General features: G+C 43.2%; 1 protein-coding gene across 1 annotated transcript; it reads left to right on the forward strand.

Annotated features, from left to right (window-relative positions):
* The first annotated feature begins 2498 nt into the window (after nt 1-2498).
* On the forward strand, nt 2499-16888 carry LOC140077916 (cysteine-rich hydrophobic domain-containing protein 2-like). Its single transcript, XM_072125529.1, has 6 exons — nt 2499-2746; nt 6051-6105; nt 9672-9827; nt 10155-10211; nt 10286-10345; nt 12047-16888. Exons 1-6 carry the CDS (start codon nt 2571-2573, stop codon nt 12095-12097), a joined length of 555 nt encoding a protein of 184 aa, XP_071981630.1. The 5' UTR covers nt 2499-2570; the 3' UTR covers nt 12098-16888.
* Nucleotides 16889-18012: the final 1124 nt, after the last annotated feature.

Consider the following 18012-nt stretch of genomic DNA (forward strand, 5'->3'; position numbering starts at 1 on the left):
GACCAATCTGGCTTAGCCATAATCTTAAGGCTCGTGCAACAGGCACAGTAGCAAGAGATGCCTTAGCCATGGCTGCTGAGAGCTGATAGCTTCTGCGGAGCATAGCATCAGCTTTCCTGTCAAGAGGGTCTTTAAGTAAAGAAGATTCATCTGCAGGAAAAATAGATTTTTTAGATAGTTTAGCCACTGGGATATCAATCTTGGGAGGCAATTCCCATTCTTCAGATTCTTTAGGGTCGATTTTGTATACTGCTCGAAAACGAGACCCCAAATCAAATCTTTTTTCAGGCTTAGACCAACCCTGTTCAAAGAGGACTTTAAGATCAGGATGACTAGGCAATACTTTGGCTTTTTTTCTGGGAAAATAAAAAAGTGCATCTTGGTTAACAGAGTCATTATGACTCTCATCTGTCTCCATTACACTTTTAACCGCCTTGATCAATTTAGAGGTTTTATCTTTGTGAAACAGAAAAAAAATCCTCAGATACATCTGGCCCAGAACCTTCCGATTCAGGGCTATCCCCAGAAATTATCTGGGCTTCTGAGCAGCTACTAGAAGGCAAAAATATAGAAGATGATTGCCTATGATGTTTTCTACGTTTATGATGTCTTTTAGACTTCTTTTTCTTTGAACTCATCTCTTCAAATACAGCAGACATTTTTTCCTTCATCCACTGAAAAAAGACATCTCCTCCTGAAGTCTGAGCAGGAGCTGCACAAGGGGCACAAACATCATCAGGGCAATCATCCGGTATAGGCTGCTCACAGCTAATACAGTCTCTATGATGAGACTTTCTCTTCCTTTTACCAAGGCTGGACATCTGTAACACAAACAACAAGTGTTAGGACATGCCAAATGAAGGAACAAGGGCACTCATGAAAGGAACAAACCTTAAGCTCAGACTGACTCTGCTGCCTGGCAGGTGCAGAGAGCATACCTGAACAGTACAGCCTTAAAACATTCCCAACAGGAAATGCAATGCACCTGGTCAGAGGCGACACCCGGGCTAACAACCAAATCCTTCTAACATAAGAAAAGGATGCAGGGGACGCGCTGAGCCCTAAGGTTAGCAAGAGCTTTGTTCACGACAATATAGAAACCACCTTACGGTACATTGTAGATGGTGGCTTCAGGAAGGGGGAGATGCGGCAATACAGCAGCTATACCCCAAAGTATTGAGTGCAACACAAATCTGACCTCCACTTCTCTGCTTATTCAAAAGCCGTACCTGAGAATACAGCGGTTCCCGCTTCCAATGGGAGACGCGGTAGGAGGGGAGTTTATCCAGAAACTCCGAAAATACTGGACTTCCGCCACCACGGGGGGAAGGACAGCCTCAGAATGTAATTTCACCAGGATTGCACTGGTAAGACATTTGCTTCTACCCTGCTGGACATGCACCACAGCCCAGGCCTCAGGGGAGCAAGAGGATACTGGCAGTAAACCTAATTAGGACAGAAGAAAAAAACACGCCTCTTCCTTGACTCCTAGGATACTTATAGGGCAGTCGGTTAATTGATTTATTGTTAATTAACATTGTTATTGTGTTCTTCTGTCATAATTAGGACTCCAGACTCTTACCCATCAGTGCTGCCTGTAGGACGAGAGGAATAAATGTTTTCTGTCCACACACTAAATCACACTCCAACCGCTCCATCATGGCCACAAACCACAAGCTGTTTAAAGACAACAGACATAAAATTGTAGACTGTCCACTTAGAACGCTGTCCCAAACGTGAAATGTGGGGGTGGAAACGTTATACTTTGGGGGTGGTTTTCTGCAAAGGGGGCACGATGACGTATTGAAGGGATGATGGATAGGCCACGTATCGTGAAATTTGGCCAATGAACTACCCTCAGTAAGAGCATAGAAGATGGGTTGTGGTTGGGCTTTCCAGCATGACAATGGCCCAAAATGCTAAGGAGAGGCTCCACATGAAGCATTTTAAGGTCCAGCAGTGGTCTAGCCAGTCTTCCGACCTGATCTTTTGAGGGAGATTAAAGTCAATGTTGCTCAGCAACAGCCCCGAAACCTGAAACATCAGCAGATCAGTGTTTGTAATGTTTGACCTCTGTAATACCAAACACAAGTTTCTGTGCAAAAACATTAAGTTCTGTGTTTGAATTGCATAAACTATGTAATACTATTATTTATTGATTTTCTTACATTCTGCCTCTCCCTGTAGCATTGTACCTACCATAAACATTACAGACTTCAGTAATGTCTTTCTCTGTAGGTCAGAAAACTTGCAAAATTCAGTATTTGTGTATGAAAATACATATTTTCCCCACTGTCTATTTGGGTTCCACAAGGTAATGGAGAGGCTTAGAGCATAAACCCTTTCCCCGCCACATCTTGTGCCCCTCTCACTCCATCCCAAAACGGAGCGCCCTGTCCAGAGACCGCGCATTGCGAAGTAGAATGTAGGCGTGTACAAGCTACAGCTCCTCCCACTGTGAGCTGCGGCTGTAGCGCCCCGGTCCGCACACACACTAGACGTCTGCCGGATTAGCCCCGCCTCCGTCACATGACGCGCCCGCACTCCCCGCTCCGTGTTGTGGTGACGTCATGAGCTTCTTGCTTCCCAACATGGCGGACTTTGATACCATTTATGAGTTAGATGAAGAAGAAGATGAGGAGGGCGAGGACCGGGAAACAGGTGCCGGCCGAGTGGTGGATGAAGAGCACCTGCTCAGATACGCTCCGGATCCAGTGGTGGTGAGGGGAGCCGGACACATTACCGTGTAAGAGGCGGAGGCAGTTACAGAGGGGCTGCGGCTGGGAGCAGGCCTGTGTACACACTAGACTGCGGGGGGATGGACCCCCAGGCGGTACTCAGGACCTGACTGGTGACAGGGGTGGTGTACAAGCTAGTGTCCTAACCCTGCTGGCCCTGTGCCTCATGTCACCTCAAATATAGTTAAGACACATTCACGCGCCTCTGTGCCTGTAAATAGCGCCCGCGCCTCCGCTCCTGTTGATGACGCCCGCGCCTCCGCTCCTGTTGATGGCACCCGCGCCTGTAGATGACGCCCGCGCCTGTTGATGACGCCCGCGCCTGTAGATGACGCCCGCGCCTGTAGATGACGCCCGCGCCTGTAGATGACGCCCGCGCCTCCGCGCCTGTTAATGACGCCCGCGTCTCCGCTCCTGTAGATCAGTGATTTTCAACCTTTTTTGAGCCGCGGCACACTTTTTATACTTAGAAAATCCTGGGGCACACCACCAACCAAAATAGCACAAAATGACACTAAAACAGTCATATTATACATATAGTTAACAATATAAATTCTAAATTCATTTTACTCACTCAGTGTGAAACCTGGGCCTGTTTCGATAAACACAAAAGGGATATCCTGGCAGGAATGGTGGAAAGACACACATGAAGCTCTTCCTCAACAGTTCTCAGTTTCTCCCTGTTTTTAGTATATGGTGCTGATTATTATGTGGCTCATATACTGCAAAATAAAGGGGTACAATGAGAAGTACTATGGCCATGAGGCCAGAGTACAAGTGCCAGCTCATATACTCCGCATATCAGCTGGTACTTGTAGTACTCCAGCCTCATGACTATAGTATTTCTCATTTTACATTTCTCATTGTTATATGCAGTATACTGCTGGAGTACTACAAGTACCAGCTCATATGCTGAGTATTCTGCCAACAGTTCATATACTCAGGCAAAAGCTCATATAGTCAGCATTATTGGTGGGCATTACCTTGGCGGTGGGCAAATGCGAGAGTCTCTCCGCTCTCAGGATGATGCGCCGGCCTCGGTGACGTCATTTTGTCGCGCGAGCTTCAAACCTTGCGCATGTGTTATTGTACAAGTCTCCTACATTGTAAGAAGCCGTGACTGCGCCTCAGCGCCTGTAGATGGCGCCCGCGCCTCAGCGCCTGTAGATGGCGTCCGCGCCTGTAGATGGCGCCCGCGCCTCCGCGCCTGTAGATGCCGCCTTTAGTGATGTCTCTGGATGCAGGACCATCAATTACAGTGTTAAAATCTCTACCTCCTTGACTATACATACAATTGGTTTACATCTCACTTCAAAGTTGATTTTCTGGTTGATGCCACCGCACTGGGCCATGAAAGTAACACAATCTGTAAGGTGCTCAGCTGCTTGGCAACATACTGGTAGTGGTTTATTAGGTCAATTTCTACTGTTAGGTTCCCTTTAAAGAAATGTCCACAGCAGAGCCCACGTTTAATGAAATGGCCGCAGCAGATGCCCCCGTTAATAATGAAATGGCCGCAGCAGATCTCTCCCCCCCCCCCGTTAATGAAATGGCCGCAGCAGATGCCCCCCTCTGATGAAATGGCCGCAGCAGATGCCCCCCTCTGATGAAATGGCCGCAGCAGATGCCCCCCTCTGATGAAATGGCCGCAGCAGATGCCCCCCTCTGATGAAATGGCCGCAGCAGATGCCCCCCTCTGATGAAATGGCCGCAGCAGATGCCCCCCTCTGATGAAATGGCCGCAGCAGATGCCCCCCTCTGATGAAATGGCCGCAGCAGATGCCCCCCTCTGATGAAATGGCCGCAGCAGATGCCCCCCTCTGATGAAATGGCCGCAGCAGATGCCCCCCTCTGATGAAATGGCCGCAGCAGATGCCCCCCTCTGATGAAATGGCCGCAGCAGATGCCCCCCTCTGATGAAATGGCCGCAGCAGATGCCCCCCTCTGATGAAATGGCCGCAGCAGATGCCCCCCTCTGATGAAATGGCCGCAGCAGATGAACCCCTCTGATGAAATGGCCGCAGCAGATGAACCCCTCTGATGAAATGGCCGCAGCAGAAACAGCCCCCCATAAATGAATTGGCCGCAGCAAAAACAGCCCCCCATAAATGAACTGGCCGCAGCAGAAACAGCCCCCATAAATGAACTGGCCGCAGCAGAAACAGCCCCCCCATAAATGAACTGGCCGCAGCAGAAACAGCCCCCCCATAAATGAACTGGCTGCAGCAGAAACAGCCCCCCCATAAATGAACTGGCCGCAGCAGAAACAGCCCCCCATAAATGAACTGGCCGCAGCAGAAACAGCCCCCCCCCATAAATGAACTGGCCGCAGCAGACATGTCATAGTGATGCACAGGGGCTGGAAGAGGAGAAGACGGAGCCGCAGGGAGAAGAAGCCAAAGGTGAGTATAGCGTGTCTGAAGCCTTGGGCTGGTGTGGGCCCCTGGGAAACTGCCTATATGAAGATCTGCCGTTGCTTGTAAATAACCCACCCGCCTCCATACCTGTACATAGCCCACCCGCCTCCATACCTGTACATAGCCCACCCGCCTCCATACCTGTACATAGCCCACCCGCCTCCATACCTGTACATAGCCCACCCGCCTCCATACCTGTACATAGCCCACCCGCCTCCATACCTGTACATAGCCCACCCGCCTCCATACCTGTACATAGCCCACCCGCCTCCATACCTGTACATAGCCCACCCGCCTCCATACCTGTACATAGCCCACCCGTCTCCATACCTGTACATAGCCCACCCGTCTCCATACCTGTACATAGCCCACCCGCCTCCATACCTGTACATAGCCCACCCGCCTCCATACCTGTACATAGCCCACCCGCCTCCATACCTGTACATAGCCCACCCGCCTCCATACCTGTACATAGCCCACCCGCCTCCATACCTGTACATAGCCCACCCGCCTCCATACCTGTACATAGCCCACCCGCCTCCATACCTGTTTATAACTCATGCCTCACCAATCTGTATTTAATGGGAGTGATGCTATATTAGCAGCTGAGTGTGCATGTATTATAGATGAGGAGAGGGGGAGAAGCTGCTGCCAGACTCATTTGATGGAGGCTCATTTTCTGTGAGAATAAATAATGGGACATTGGTTTTGGCCACCCTTTATTTTTTAGATATTTAGGACCTTTTTGTGTAATTTATGGAAAAGTCTTGGTCATGAAATCCACTATGCGCACGTGGCAGATGTGTCATTGGATTTGTGTGCAAAATGCAGATATCTCTATATCCTTTGTAAGGTTTCACTGGTCTAAATTTGGGTATCTTTCTCTTTCTTTTAGATTTGGTTTGAGCAACAAGTTTGATGCAGAATTCCCTTCCATCTTAACAGGAAAGGTAAGTGTGTTTATGTAAACTATTATATTGTTATGCACAGTGGGTTTGTTACTACTATAGGTTTCCTTTTTAAGGGGCTATCCACCTAGTGACCTATCAGTCACTAGTCATCAATTTTATTTTAGGTCTGTAGGGCTTGTTATTCTCAGAGCTTGCTGCTCCCAGTGCAGTTTACCTGCTGGTAGTGGGAAAGCCTACTTGCCATACTGTTTATAATGGGGACTTTAGTTACTGCAGAATTGCTTCTTGCATGTAAATGGGCATGTAGAGGTGTCCCCATAAGAAAGTGAGCAGCTCAGCTCCTGCCATATTGACAATACTGCTGACCTTCAGGGATCTCAACTATTATCCACTTTAAAACCTTAGGAGAGGGGATTTCCCCTTTCAGTTGACCTACCAATAATATACAACACCAGTTCAAAGTGCAATCTTATTCTGCGACTATTCTTTGTGTCTTAATTCTAGTGTGGGGTTTCATACATAGGTGGAGACTTGACATACACTGGCGTTTGATTGCAGCCACTGAGGCGAACTACACCATGTCTAACCTGGCGTAGCTTTGCTTAAAAACTACCCCATGCCCACCCCCCTCCACCATGCTCCTCTACATGGCGTAGCGGTGGCGTAATTGCTATTTTAAGTGCAATTTCTTGCACTCTGCAGAATTTGCGGTTATCACACTGCTTCTACACCGGAAAACTGGCGTAGAAGCAATGATAAATCTTCCCCCATTGTGTTTTAGGAAAACCCATGCCTGGTTTTCCTAGATTATCTTGGTACTTTTTATACCAATGACCTATCACTTTACAGAGGCAGTGATGGGATGTTTCAGCACAGATCCCAAGTCAAGGCAAAGCTGGGACCCCATTCAGATGCCATTTTGTTGGTAAATATAACAAAAAGAATAAAGCTGCATATTTTAGTATTTTTTTTCTATCCATGTAGCAAAACCTGAATCCAGACGAGAAAAATAGCACTAACGCTTCAGGAGATGTATAATATAAAATCTTCTTTATTCAATCCAAGTAAAAACTGACACATGGCTTGGTACATAGGTGAGTGGACCGGCAGGTTTAAAACCAACGCGTTTCGCTCCTTGCGAGGTTAAACCATGACTAAGCTTGCAAGGAGCGAAACGCATTGGTTTTAAACCTGCCGGTCCACTCAACTATGTACCAAGCCATGTGTCAGTTTTTACTTGGATTGAATAAAGAAGATTTTATATTATACATCTCCTCAAGCGCTATTTTTCTCGTCTGGATTCGTATGCCCTAGGTCCATGGGATGTGTGTTGCTCCGTGCGCGGGAGTGAATTGATTGGAAGAGGTGAGCTGAACTAATACTTTTTGCATTGTCTAGCAAAACCTGAAGCACCACATAAGTCAGTGGGTTTGTTTACTGCTGGTGTTGTGTAGTGGTTGTTATAAACACATGGGACAATAGTAGTGTGACCAACCTTCATATGGAATGTCATCATCTACAAGTGACAACTGCAGAATGTAGTTCTATTTATAAAATATTCATGTTGATCTGGAAGAAAAATATATATAAATGCATATTTCTTATCCCATACACCCCATCCCCCATGGTGGCTCATGCCCAATAAGGTAAGAGCTCTCCTTCAATGTTCCGCACAGCAGCATGCCCTAGCAGTGAGACCTGTCAATCAGGAACAGTGAGGCAGGACTGACTCTGTGTTTTGTAAACTTATATGCAAATCACCTGATGTCAGCCATTGCTTTTTAATAGTTTTTAATTGTGGGTGGGTTCATTTAAATGTACAGCCTCATTCACATGGCTGTGTGCTTGCCCTGGATCCCTTGCAGAGCACACGGCTGGGTGGAGCAGGGAGAGGGAGTGAGCAGTCCTTCCCTCTACATTGGAGGCCAAGCCTCAGCTACAGTGTGCTTGCTCACCGTGCTGTGACCAGGTGCCTGAAGGGCTTTGGTGGGTAGTGCTGCAACTTCCCAGGCTGTCACAATAAGCAAAGGGGGTTGGGTGAGACATGTACTGATTATTGTGAATCTGCAGCACGGAATTTTAAGAGTTGATTTTAGAAGCAAGGAAGCCATGAATAACAAATATAAGAAGACTACCACAGTCACAGTGCCTGAATCTATGAGTAAGTGCCCCTGGTTTATCAGGCTAGATTTAGATGGTAGATTTCCTTTAAAATAAAAGACAAATGTCTGTGCCCCCCCCCCCCCTCACCTGTCCTAGAACACCCCTATTTTTCCCCCTGGTAGTTGTGGAGAATTTGCATACCCCATTGTAGGCTTATTTGAGGTGTGGTGTATTTTACATGTGGTAAAATGGCTATTACACATTTGGAAAAGAAAAAAAAGTAACCACTGTTGGTTTGGGTTGAGGCCTGTACATTGTTCAAGTGGAAGAAAGGGCGAGCTCCTGGGCCTTGGGGAAGACTGCAGTTTCCTTTTCTAATACCTCCAACAATAAGACATTGTATGAAGAGATAAGCCCAGCATTGAGAGTCATAAACACTTCTCTGGGTGTTGTCTGGTGATTGATAGTGGCATTATGGCCGCTCTTGGCTTTTTTTCAGGCCAGACTAAGCCTGCTGAGTATTGCTTGGTTTTTCTGTTTGTTGCCCTCCTTGTATCCTGTCATAAAATATTATTGCCCCTATTTAACAATGTTTGAAAAAGAAGATGCCTGGAGGAAGTAATTCTGCCTTTCATTGTAGACAAGTAGGAGCTGAATGTTCCCTCTTATCTACTACTTAAGATAAAACAGATATATACAGAAAAATTATGTGAAGACATGACCTAGCAAGCAAACCTCCGCCAATATCATTTTTACAAATGAATTAAATTATTTTTAAATATTTTATTTTCAGTACTTCAATACTTCACAGTTTTGTCTCATAAGTGAGATTAGACCTATTTTGTACATGTGTGGTATTTTTGCAGGTGCATCTTTGAGCCGGTATAATAAGCCATTTCTGACATCTGTTACACTTCTACACCCAGTGTAAAAAACACGGCCTAGTACATTTGGTGATCATTTGTCCATAGCGTCTGATCAGTTCCCCATGATCATTTTTTTTGTAGGTGCATTTATATTATAATGTTATTAAGTTAATTACATTTGTTCTCTTGAAAGTTCTGATTTAAAGGGGCCCGGACTGCATGAATGCAGCCATTTGAATTAAATAAAATCACTATCTGACGCAACCATTTGTGAAGGAGTCTGAGTCGAGGCTGATGTAGGAGTTGAAATGTGGAAGATTATAGGATTCAGAAGTTTTGGCTCATGACTTCACAACACTGATGGATAGCTCGTCTTTAGAAAGGGCCATCAACATCGGAGATGGAGGGGAGGGGACTCCTGGCATCAGTACCAATCCGCCAAGTGAACGCGGTGCCTGAACAAGTGCCGCAAACCTTCTACCAGTCACAGTGCTGTCCGTTTATATAGAAGCGGTACACTGGTTATGTATGGAGCAGGGTCTGGTAATGAAGAGACCACAGAGCTCCTCTGATGTCAGTGTGTTAAGATAAAATCTGCATTGCTCTTTGTAATGAGAATGTGCTTTGTACCTGCAGGTTGCCCCTGAAGAATTTAAAATCAGTATGGGACGTGTGAATACATGCTTGAGGAAGAATCTCCCTCTCAATGTGAAGTGGCTGCTGTGTGGCTGTATTTGCTGCTGTTGTACATTAGGTTTAAGTTTATGGCCTGTTATATGCCTGAACAAAAGGGTAAGCAACGTTTACATGGTGATGCTTTCATTTACCGTTTATTTCATAATTGTTGTAGGGTCATTTATCGACTTGTTTTGATGTTCAGGATCCTCACCTTGTGGCCACTCATGGAACCAATACATTTACATGGGTGGTGTCTATTGTCAAATCTTCCCTGTGTTGGCGCCACAAGGCATTCATTCTGCAAACTGATTGCAAGTGATTGTTGGTGGTGCCACCTAATAGGGAAGGGAGAGCCCCTTTTGAGAATTTATTTTTTTTTTTTTTAAATCCCCAAAACAGTTATTTTTGTATAATACGTTTTTTTTTTCATTATTTTTCTAGACAAGAAGATCTATTCATAAATTGTTGGACTGGGAGAATAACCGATTATATCACAAGGTAGATGATGGATCTATAATTACATTTTGCAATTATATGAAGCCGTTTCTAATGTATATTTTTTGGGTTTTTAGCTCGGCTTGCACTGGAAACTCAGCAGGCGGAAATGTGAATCAAACAATATGATGGAATATGTGAGTATTGTATATTGGAGAGATAAATGACATCCTTCATCTCCACCATTAAAAGTATAATAGACAAATATTTTAGGAGAGCCAGGTCACACATGGCACCACTTGTATGTGTGTGACATATGCTTATTACTGCAAAATGTAACTCTGACAGATGGGGCTATATGAACTTGCCCTGTCATTCCAGTAATAGTAAGTAGCGATTGTGGGAGTGTCTTTTTTTTTTTTTTTTTTTTTTTTTGGTTTATAGATATTAGATAAAACTTTATAATCCCATTATGGGAAATTATTTACCACCGTGATTACTATAAACTTTCTATAGAAACCTTACATACCAGAATTCTGTTTTAATGTATTAACATAACATGGTCTTATGCTTTGCATAGCTCGTTGCTATCATGTGTGGCGTTTTCACTGTTCAACTGTAGTCTGATGTTAGAACAAACAGTCAGGGCAGCCAGACCGGGGGCAAGTAAGAAAAATAAAAAAAAGTAAATTTTCCTCGATCTGGCTCCTTAGACTTGGCAGTCACGGAATCGAGAACATTGGTCTGTCGCTGTGACTATCGCCCTATAAACTCAAACAACGGCTTGTTTTCTGTGTAACAAATTGCACTTCATAGTGATGGTATTTATTATTCCATGCCGTGTACTGAGAAGTGGGGAAAAAAATCAAAATGCATTGAAATTGGGGGAAAAAACGCATTTTCCGGCGTTTTCTTGTGGGCTTGGAATTTAAGGCTTTTACTGTGCGCCACAAATTACATGTCTAATTTATTCTTTGGGTCAGTTCGATCACGGGGGATAACAAATTTGAATAGGTTTTAGGTTTTCATACAGTTACAAAAATTAAAAACTTGTGTAGAATTTTTTTTTTTTAATTTTGCCATGTTCTGGCTCTTATAACTTTCATACTTTGGTATACGGAGCTGTGGGTGGTGTCGTTTTTTGCGACTTCTGATGAAGTTTTTATTGCTATCATTTTTAGGACTGTACGACCTTTTGATCACTTTTGATTTTTTAAAAATATTTTTCAAAATGGCAAAAAAAGTGCCATTCTCGATTTTCTGCGCTATTTTCCATTACGGGGTTAAATGCATTGAAAACCGTTATTAGATTTTGATAGATCGGGCATTTTCGTTCGCGGCGATACTTAATGTGTTTGTGATTTTCACTGTTTATTTATATTTATCAGTTCTAGGGAAAGGGGCGATTTAATTTTTATGTTTTTATTATAAATTTTTTTTAACTTTTTTAAATTTTTACTTGACTATTTTTCAGACTCCCTAGGTTATCTGATCGATACTATTGTATGGCAGTATATGGGGATTCTCCTCCTCATTCATTACAATGTTCTGATAGCACATTGTAAAGAAAGGATTAAAACGAGACAGCCTCCGGTCTTCAGAAGACCCGAGGATGTCATGGTGACGGATAGCCGCTCCCAGATGACGTCACGGGGAGCGACTATCCTCGGCAAGATGCATTTGCAGCCGACCTGTGATATGCTATTGCGTCACGGGTCGTGAAAGTGTTAAAATATATAGCTTTAACGCACCTGGGTAGTTGGCATAACTTTATACAACATATAGAGTTATAATAAGAAACCCTGAGGAACTACGGTAGATGTCCTTTAGAAAAATATTGATTGCACATATGTGGAGCATAGAGGAACTTGACGATCTCTTATGTGTTTTGTTTTCAGGTCATATTAATAGAGTTCTTACCAAAGTATCCAATCTTTCGACCGGACTGAAGATAATCCCGTCCTTGCTTCATTTCATGTTTTTGTTACCTGTCATTCCTACCCTTAGTGCCTTTTTAGATGGTTTTGGAAAGGAAAGGTATACTGTAATGTTTTGTGTTTTAAAAACACAAATATGGGGGAGGGGGGTCTTTTGTATTGCTGTATGGTAACCTAAATAGAGTGGTATTTTTATTATGTGTAGAACAGAACAAAATTTGCACACTTATTTTTTTATGTTAAGGGAAGCTTTTCTGTGTTGCACTTCATTTTACCCCGTGCAGTGAAACGTGTCAAGCAGCTTGCGTATCTGTAGCCGCCTCACACTGGCAGGGGTTGCGTATATTTGCGAGTTTACATACTATGTATATATGTTAATACACATCCCTGTATATAGTTAAACTTAGGGATGTACATTAGTGCTGCTTTAAATCTAGCTTGTTGCCTTACTGGTCCTACATTTTGGTTTACTAGTACTTGCCTAGCTCATGGTTTCAGTACCGTTCCAAATTATTAAGCGGCAGTAAGACCGAGGTGACCCGGTGTTATCCATCGCTGGCTGCTCACGCAGCATCCTCCGCTGACTACAATTTTGAGTCGTACTTTTAAGTAATTTGTTATAAACGGTTAGACTTCACATATTTAGGGACAGACCTATCTAAACAAGCTATCATTTCTTATATTCTAAGTGATTGAAAGTGACAATACGTCAAATTGAAATATACATATATACACTGCAAGCTGAAACACATTATTTAACCAAAAACTGTAAATATTGCCTTTTTCAGATCTGCAAGTATTATCCTTATGTTTACAGAATGTAATATAGCTGTTATGATGTTGCCAATGATCCTGTTATAGTACATGCAGGCTCCGCTTGATTGTATGAACCATTTCTCTTTTATGTTTGTATAGGTTTGCGCTGCTGGTCTCTCACATAGAGGCTAACTATCCCTTATTGATAAAGCCATATTGAAAGGTTGTAGGAGGTTAGGAACATACAGACTTTCATGTTTGTGGACTGTAAGTGTCTTTACAGGGTTGTTTGAACATGATGGCTGAGGTTGATTTAGCTAAATACGTTAGGGGACAGTCTTTAAACCCTTTAAGAAAAGGGTTAGGGCACGATATGATTGAAGGAGTCCCCGATTCCTCGAAGACAAAAAAACACCAAAACTGTGTTCATGATTATAGCAGGAAAGAAGGGACTCCTTGTGTCATATATCACTTATGTCATGATGCGCAGAGTCCTGTCCTCTCCACTGTGGTTGGTCAGTTTTTCACAGGCTGACCGTGGTAGTGTCCCTGAGGGTTTGTTCACATATGGCAGTAATGTTTGTGGATGAAAATCCCTTCCATGCATCTGAATAGGGATGTTCCTGCAACAAGTGCTAGGATTCCTAAAAGCTGCATTCAGACTCCACACAAAGTATGCCATGTATTGGTAAACACTATGGGTATGCTCAAATGTTCAGGATGTGCCAACAGTAAGTCTTGCATGTATTTACTAAAGGATCTGCTGTATTTGTGACATAATAGCCGGTTAAGGAGGGGTTATGTAAGGATCGACAGGTTTTGATGAATATATCCTTAATGCCAAGTAACACTTTGCCCTCTGTAAACCACAAAGTCCACAAATACTTGCTTGTTTCTCTTTGAGAGGGTGAATAGACTCTGGCAGCAAGCATGTATGCATGGTCCAATGTCCAGGCATGAGCAGTAGACATTGGACACTAGGCCCAGATTGTGTACAGAACCTTTACTGATGCCATGTACATTAAAAAGTCAGAGAAACGCCCTTTAAAGGGGACCGTTCTCCCTCTGCTCCAACTCTTTTGCATCCATTAAAATTGGCCACCCCTGCAGAGAGTTGGAAAAATGACCTTTTTGTCCTTAACCCGATGTCATTCAGTGAGGGTTATATGTAACTTTATCGAATTTTCTCGCTTTTAGAGAAAGATGGAGTATTCTCTATTGTTTGTTCTCCTATATTGATTGTAACTACACACAAATAACTGTTGTACTGTACTGGAAATCGGAAAGGATGTATGTTCTTAGTACATTCAAAGTATACAAAGAACATGGTCCTGGCAGTGCCAAATCTAGTTTGTGGGACACACAAGAGTCTCCAGTGGTGAGTGTGAAGGGGACTGACTACAAGGCTACCTCCATGCAATAGCAGGCCTGTGTCATCGGTGTGAGCTCCACTTACCCATCAATGCCTATAGAAAGGGACTGCCCAAGAAACACATTTGTAGAGGAATAGGACCTGCTCTATAATTTGTTACTCGGGCAGTCTATTTACATATGGGGCATGGGAAACCATGTCTGTGTGTACAAGCTGCTATGTTGCCTATGAAACGAAGGACAGCAAACGACCAAAAACATTTGTGTGCGTGAGTCTAAGGTTACTTGTGCGCACAAATGGTTTCATCCGTGTCTTATCTCTTTATTTTATTCTTTGCGGATGGCACATTGACCTATTTATTACAATGGAGCCATGAACATGTTTTTCACTAATCCGTAAGTAGAAAATTCAGAGCAGGTCCTATTTTACCTGTGCTTGTGGTTAGAGCTTTCCCATAGAAGTCTATGGGAATGTGAAAAATAATGACGGCACAAAGGCATCATCTAAGTGCTGGCTGTATTTGTGGATCAGTTTATAGATGACCACATGATATGACCCTTAAAGGGGATTGGGACAAGCTAGTAACATCATTTGCCAGCCTCCTGGGCTTTTTTTTTGTGGATTTACATAAAGATGGATAATTTTTGCATACAAACAGCTCAGTAAGGAAACACACTGATGAGACACCAACCTCAAAAACGGCGGTGTGTGTAGGTAGTGGCCCGGGAGTAGACATGCTTGTCTGCAGGTAGCCCAATACTGAGCTGGTCATCCAGAGCCGTGGTAACATATTAATGCAGGAAACCATTTTGTCAAATAAAAGTCATAAATGGAACAGCTGGGGCAGATGGTGGGCAATTGGAGCACCTTCGTGCAATAAAGTATATCAGTGTGGCAAATTATTTAACATTTTAGATAGATCTGAATCAATTTTTTTCCTACTTCAGAACCCTTTTAATTCAAATTGCACAGCCAGTTTGCAAGATATAAGTTCTTGAGCTGTTGTCTTTTGTGTCATATTTTAAAAAGATACTCTGTGTAAAATAGTCTCACTGAGTCCTGCCTACTATTATGCTGAGATACAGTAATCCATGTATCTTGCGTCTCTCCAATTTTAGGTATAAGACGTTGTTTAAGTAGTGCCGGAGTGCTCCTTTGTTAATCTGTGGATACCAATATCCTGATCTATGGAGACTGCAGTGCCCTTTGGACTTGGCACTACTTTTATATACAGATTCTGAATGGCATAAACAGTATATATGTTTTGTAGTCGCAGCCCCCATGGTTAATTAAACGGCTGCAGTGATTTATACAGATAACCTCGAAATATTGCCCATAAATTTGAATGAGCTGAGAGGAGAGTTCAAGGAACTAGATTTGCATTTTATTTTTTTAAATATAATTTTTCCCTGGCTTGAAATATTGACTTATGATTATTTGTTCATGTTTTCTAAGGAGAAATTTTTCATTAGTACTATGGAAATAACTTTGAAAAGACTGTGCCAGAGAAATTTCCATCTCCAGAATCCTTGAGTTTAAGGTCTCCTGCACAGAGCAATATCCAATTACACAAGGCTGTTGCCCCCAAGCGATTTTGTTCCTAGAAACTCGCTCCATGCGCTTTCTGGATAGACCCTTGAATCACTGGATCAGCAATTCAAAGTTCAGTCTGGAAAATCCCATAAGCAAAGGTTTCTCAGGCCAAACTCGCTTTAAAGGAAACCTACCACTTAAAATGGTAGTTCAAACCCTCAAATACATCGCATATTTTCATTAATTCCAGAAACCGCCGATTGCTTTATTAAACTGTTTTATACTTTATATTGCAAGCACGCTTCGGCGCACCATGCACGGGACCGTGTGTGTGCGCCTGATTAGGAAGAGCCGGTGACGTCACCGAGCTCTCGGGCACACTCGCCCATGCGCAACTTCGCATGCAAAGCCGGCCGTTCAAACTTGCGCAGACGCGAGTGTGCCCGGAGCTTGGTGACGTCACCAGCTCTCCCGAATCAGGCGCAGGGTCGCGCACATGGTGTGCGCCGAGCCCTGTCATGGTGCGCCGAAGCGTGCTTGCAATATAAGGTATAAAACAGTTTAATAATGCAATCGGCGGTTTCTGGAATTAATGAAAATATGCTCCGGCACCAGCTCACCTTGAGCAGGTGCAATGTATTTGAGGGTTAGAACTAGCATTTTTAAGTGTTAGGTTTCCTTTAAGGTTACAAGGTTTTAAAGTATAGGTCATGACTGCACAAACCGACCTTTTTTTAGTGCCAACTAGGATCTAAAGGGGAGCATTTTTTGTAAGATGTGTATCTCCAGCTATTGCCAAGGGAAGGCCTTCCCATTCTTGAAATATTGTAGTATGTATGCACTTTTCAGACAGGTGTCCCAGAACTGCTGTCCGATACTGAATTACTTGTCTGTTATGGCAAGGAATGAAGCAATACTTTCCCTGTGTTAACCACTATACTGAATGTGTAATATTGTCTTTAGCGAGCCCTCTGCTTTTATTCTAGTTGTGTGTGTATATATTTTTTACTTTTATGCTTAATGGAATCGAAAATGTGCATAGAGCTATAAGTCTTAATGGCAAGTAAAGTCTCTACAAATTTACTATAACCTAATGTATACCTTGGAAATATTTGCTGCTGTTAATAAACCCATGAAGAGTTCTTTGTTTTATTTTCTGCATACACTACATAAGTTGTGTGGATTTTGATGTGAATGTAATCCTTTGCAGCGCACAAAGTTACACCAGAAGAGCGGGTCAATCACCTTGCCCAGGCACACCCGGCGTTCTAGGTACTGTATGTGCATGTGGTTTGTAAACTTCTATTTGCCTGATATGAGTCCGATGAAGCCCTGTATATTCAGCGGTTACTGAACTGCTCCGCCTCATTGACAGGTCTCACTACTATAGAACATGCTGCTATGTGAAATATTGGGAAAAGAGCTTTGATCACATGAAATCACAGCCGCCTCCATGCAGGATTGGGAGGAGTAAAAAAGCCATGGAGGCATACTATGATCATGCCATGTGATCGAATACATACATTGGGTAGAGATGTTGCAGATGTAACTGGATAAATGACCTCAGATGACATTACCCTGGTCACATGACCTGCTAAGAAGAAGCATGGGACATGGAGAGGAGTAGATAGAGAGGGGAGGCAGAGCAGAACACACTTGCTCTGATGCCAGGTAATATAACATCAAGTTTATTCATGGGGATGTAAGGCAAACATTTTTTAGTTAAAGGAAGGGTGTCATTTCGTTATTAAAGCTCTATAGGAACTTGCCACTAGATGGACTAGTAATTTTGTAGACTCTGGATGGAGGAAAGGTCAGATGTGAGAGATGATCTTCAGGTGGGTTGTCTTAAGGGCCTGGATGTGAAGCTTCATAGAGGAGACAAATATTTCTCCAAAGCAGTTGATTGGGGATTTGTGATGGTTAGGTGTTGGAAAAATTATGTTACGTTTTGTCCATGTTAAGTTTTAGAAAATGGCAGGAGAAGGAGGATATGAATAATAGACGCTCTGGAAATCTGTTATTTTATCCAAAATTGATTTCCATGTATATAACAATCCCTGGAGGTCGCTCAAACGTCGTCCCAGGACTGCAGAAAAACAAAAAATGGAATTTGAGCTACAAACCAAAGTTTATTCAAATGAAAAACAAAGCTCTTTAATCAAAATGCATATATTGCTTTATCAGTAAGGGTTGACACACAACAGACAGGTTACAGAAGCCCATTACAGCTGCATTACAAATATGCCTTTCTACTTTCTCTAAG

This window comes from Engystomops pustulosus, chromosome 9 (assembly GCF_040894005.1).
Source record: "Engystomops pustulosus chromosome 9, aEngPut4.maternal, whole genome shotgun sequence".
In the NCBI taxonomy this organism is placed as follows: domain Eukaryota; kingdom Metazoa; phylum Chordata; class Amphibia; order Anura; family Leptodactylidae; genus Engystomops; species Engystomops pustulosus.

Bases quoted from the DNA above. Each gene is read 5' to 3' on its own strand.
- LOC140077916 (XM_072125529.1), top strand. From the start codon at position 2,571: ATGAGCTTCTTGCTTCCCAACATGGCGGACTTTGATACCATTTATGAG. The intron at 6,106-9,671 runs GTAAGTGTGTTT...TTGTACCTGCAG, and splicing joins CTTCCATCTTAACAGGAAAG to GTTGCCCCTGAAGAATTTAA. The intron at 10,212-10,285 runs GTAGATGATGGA...TTGGGTTTTTAG, and splicing joins ATAACCGATTATATCACAAG to CTCGGCTTGCACTGGAAACT.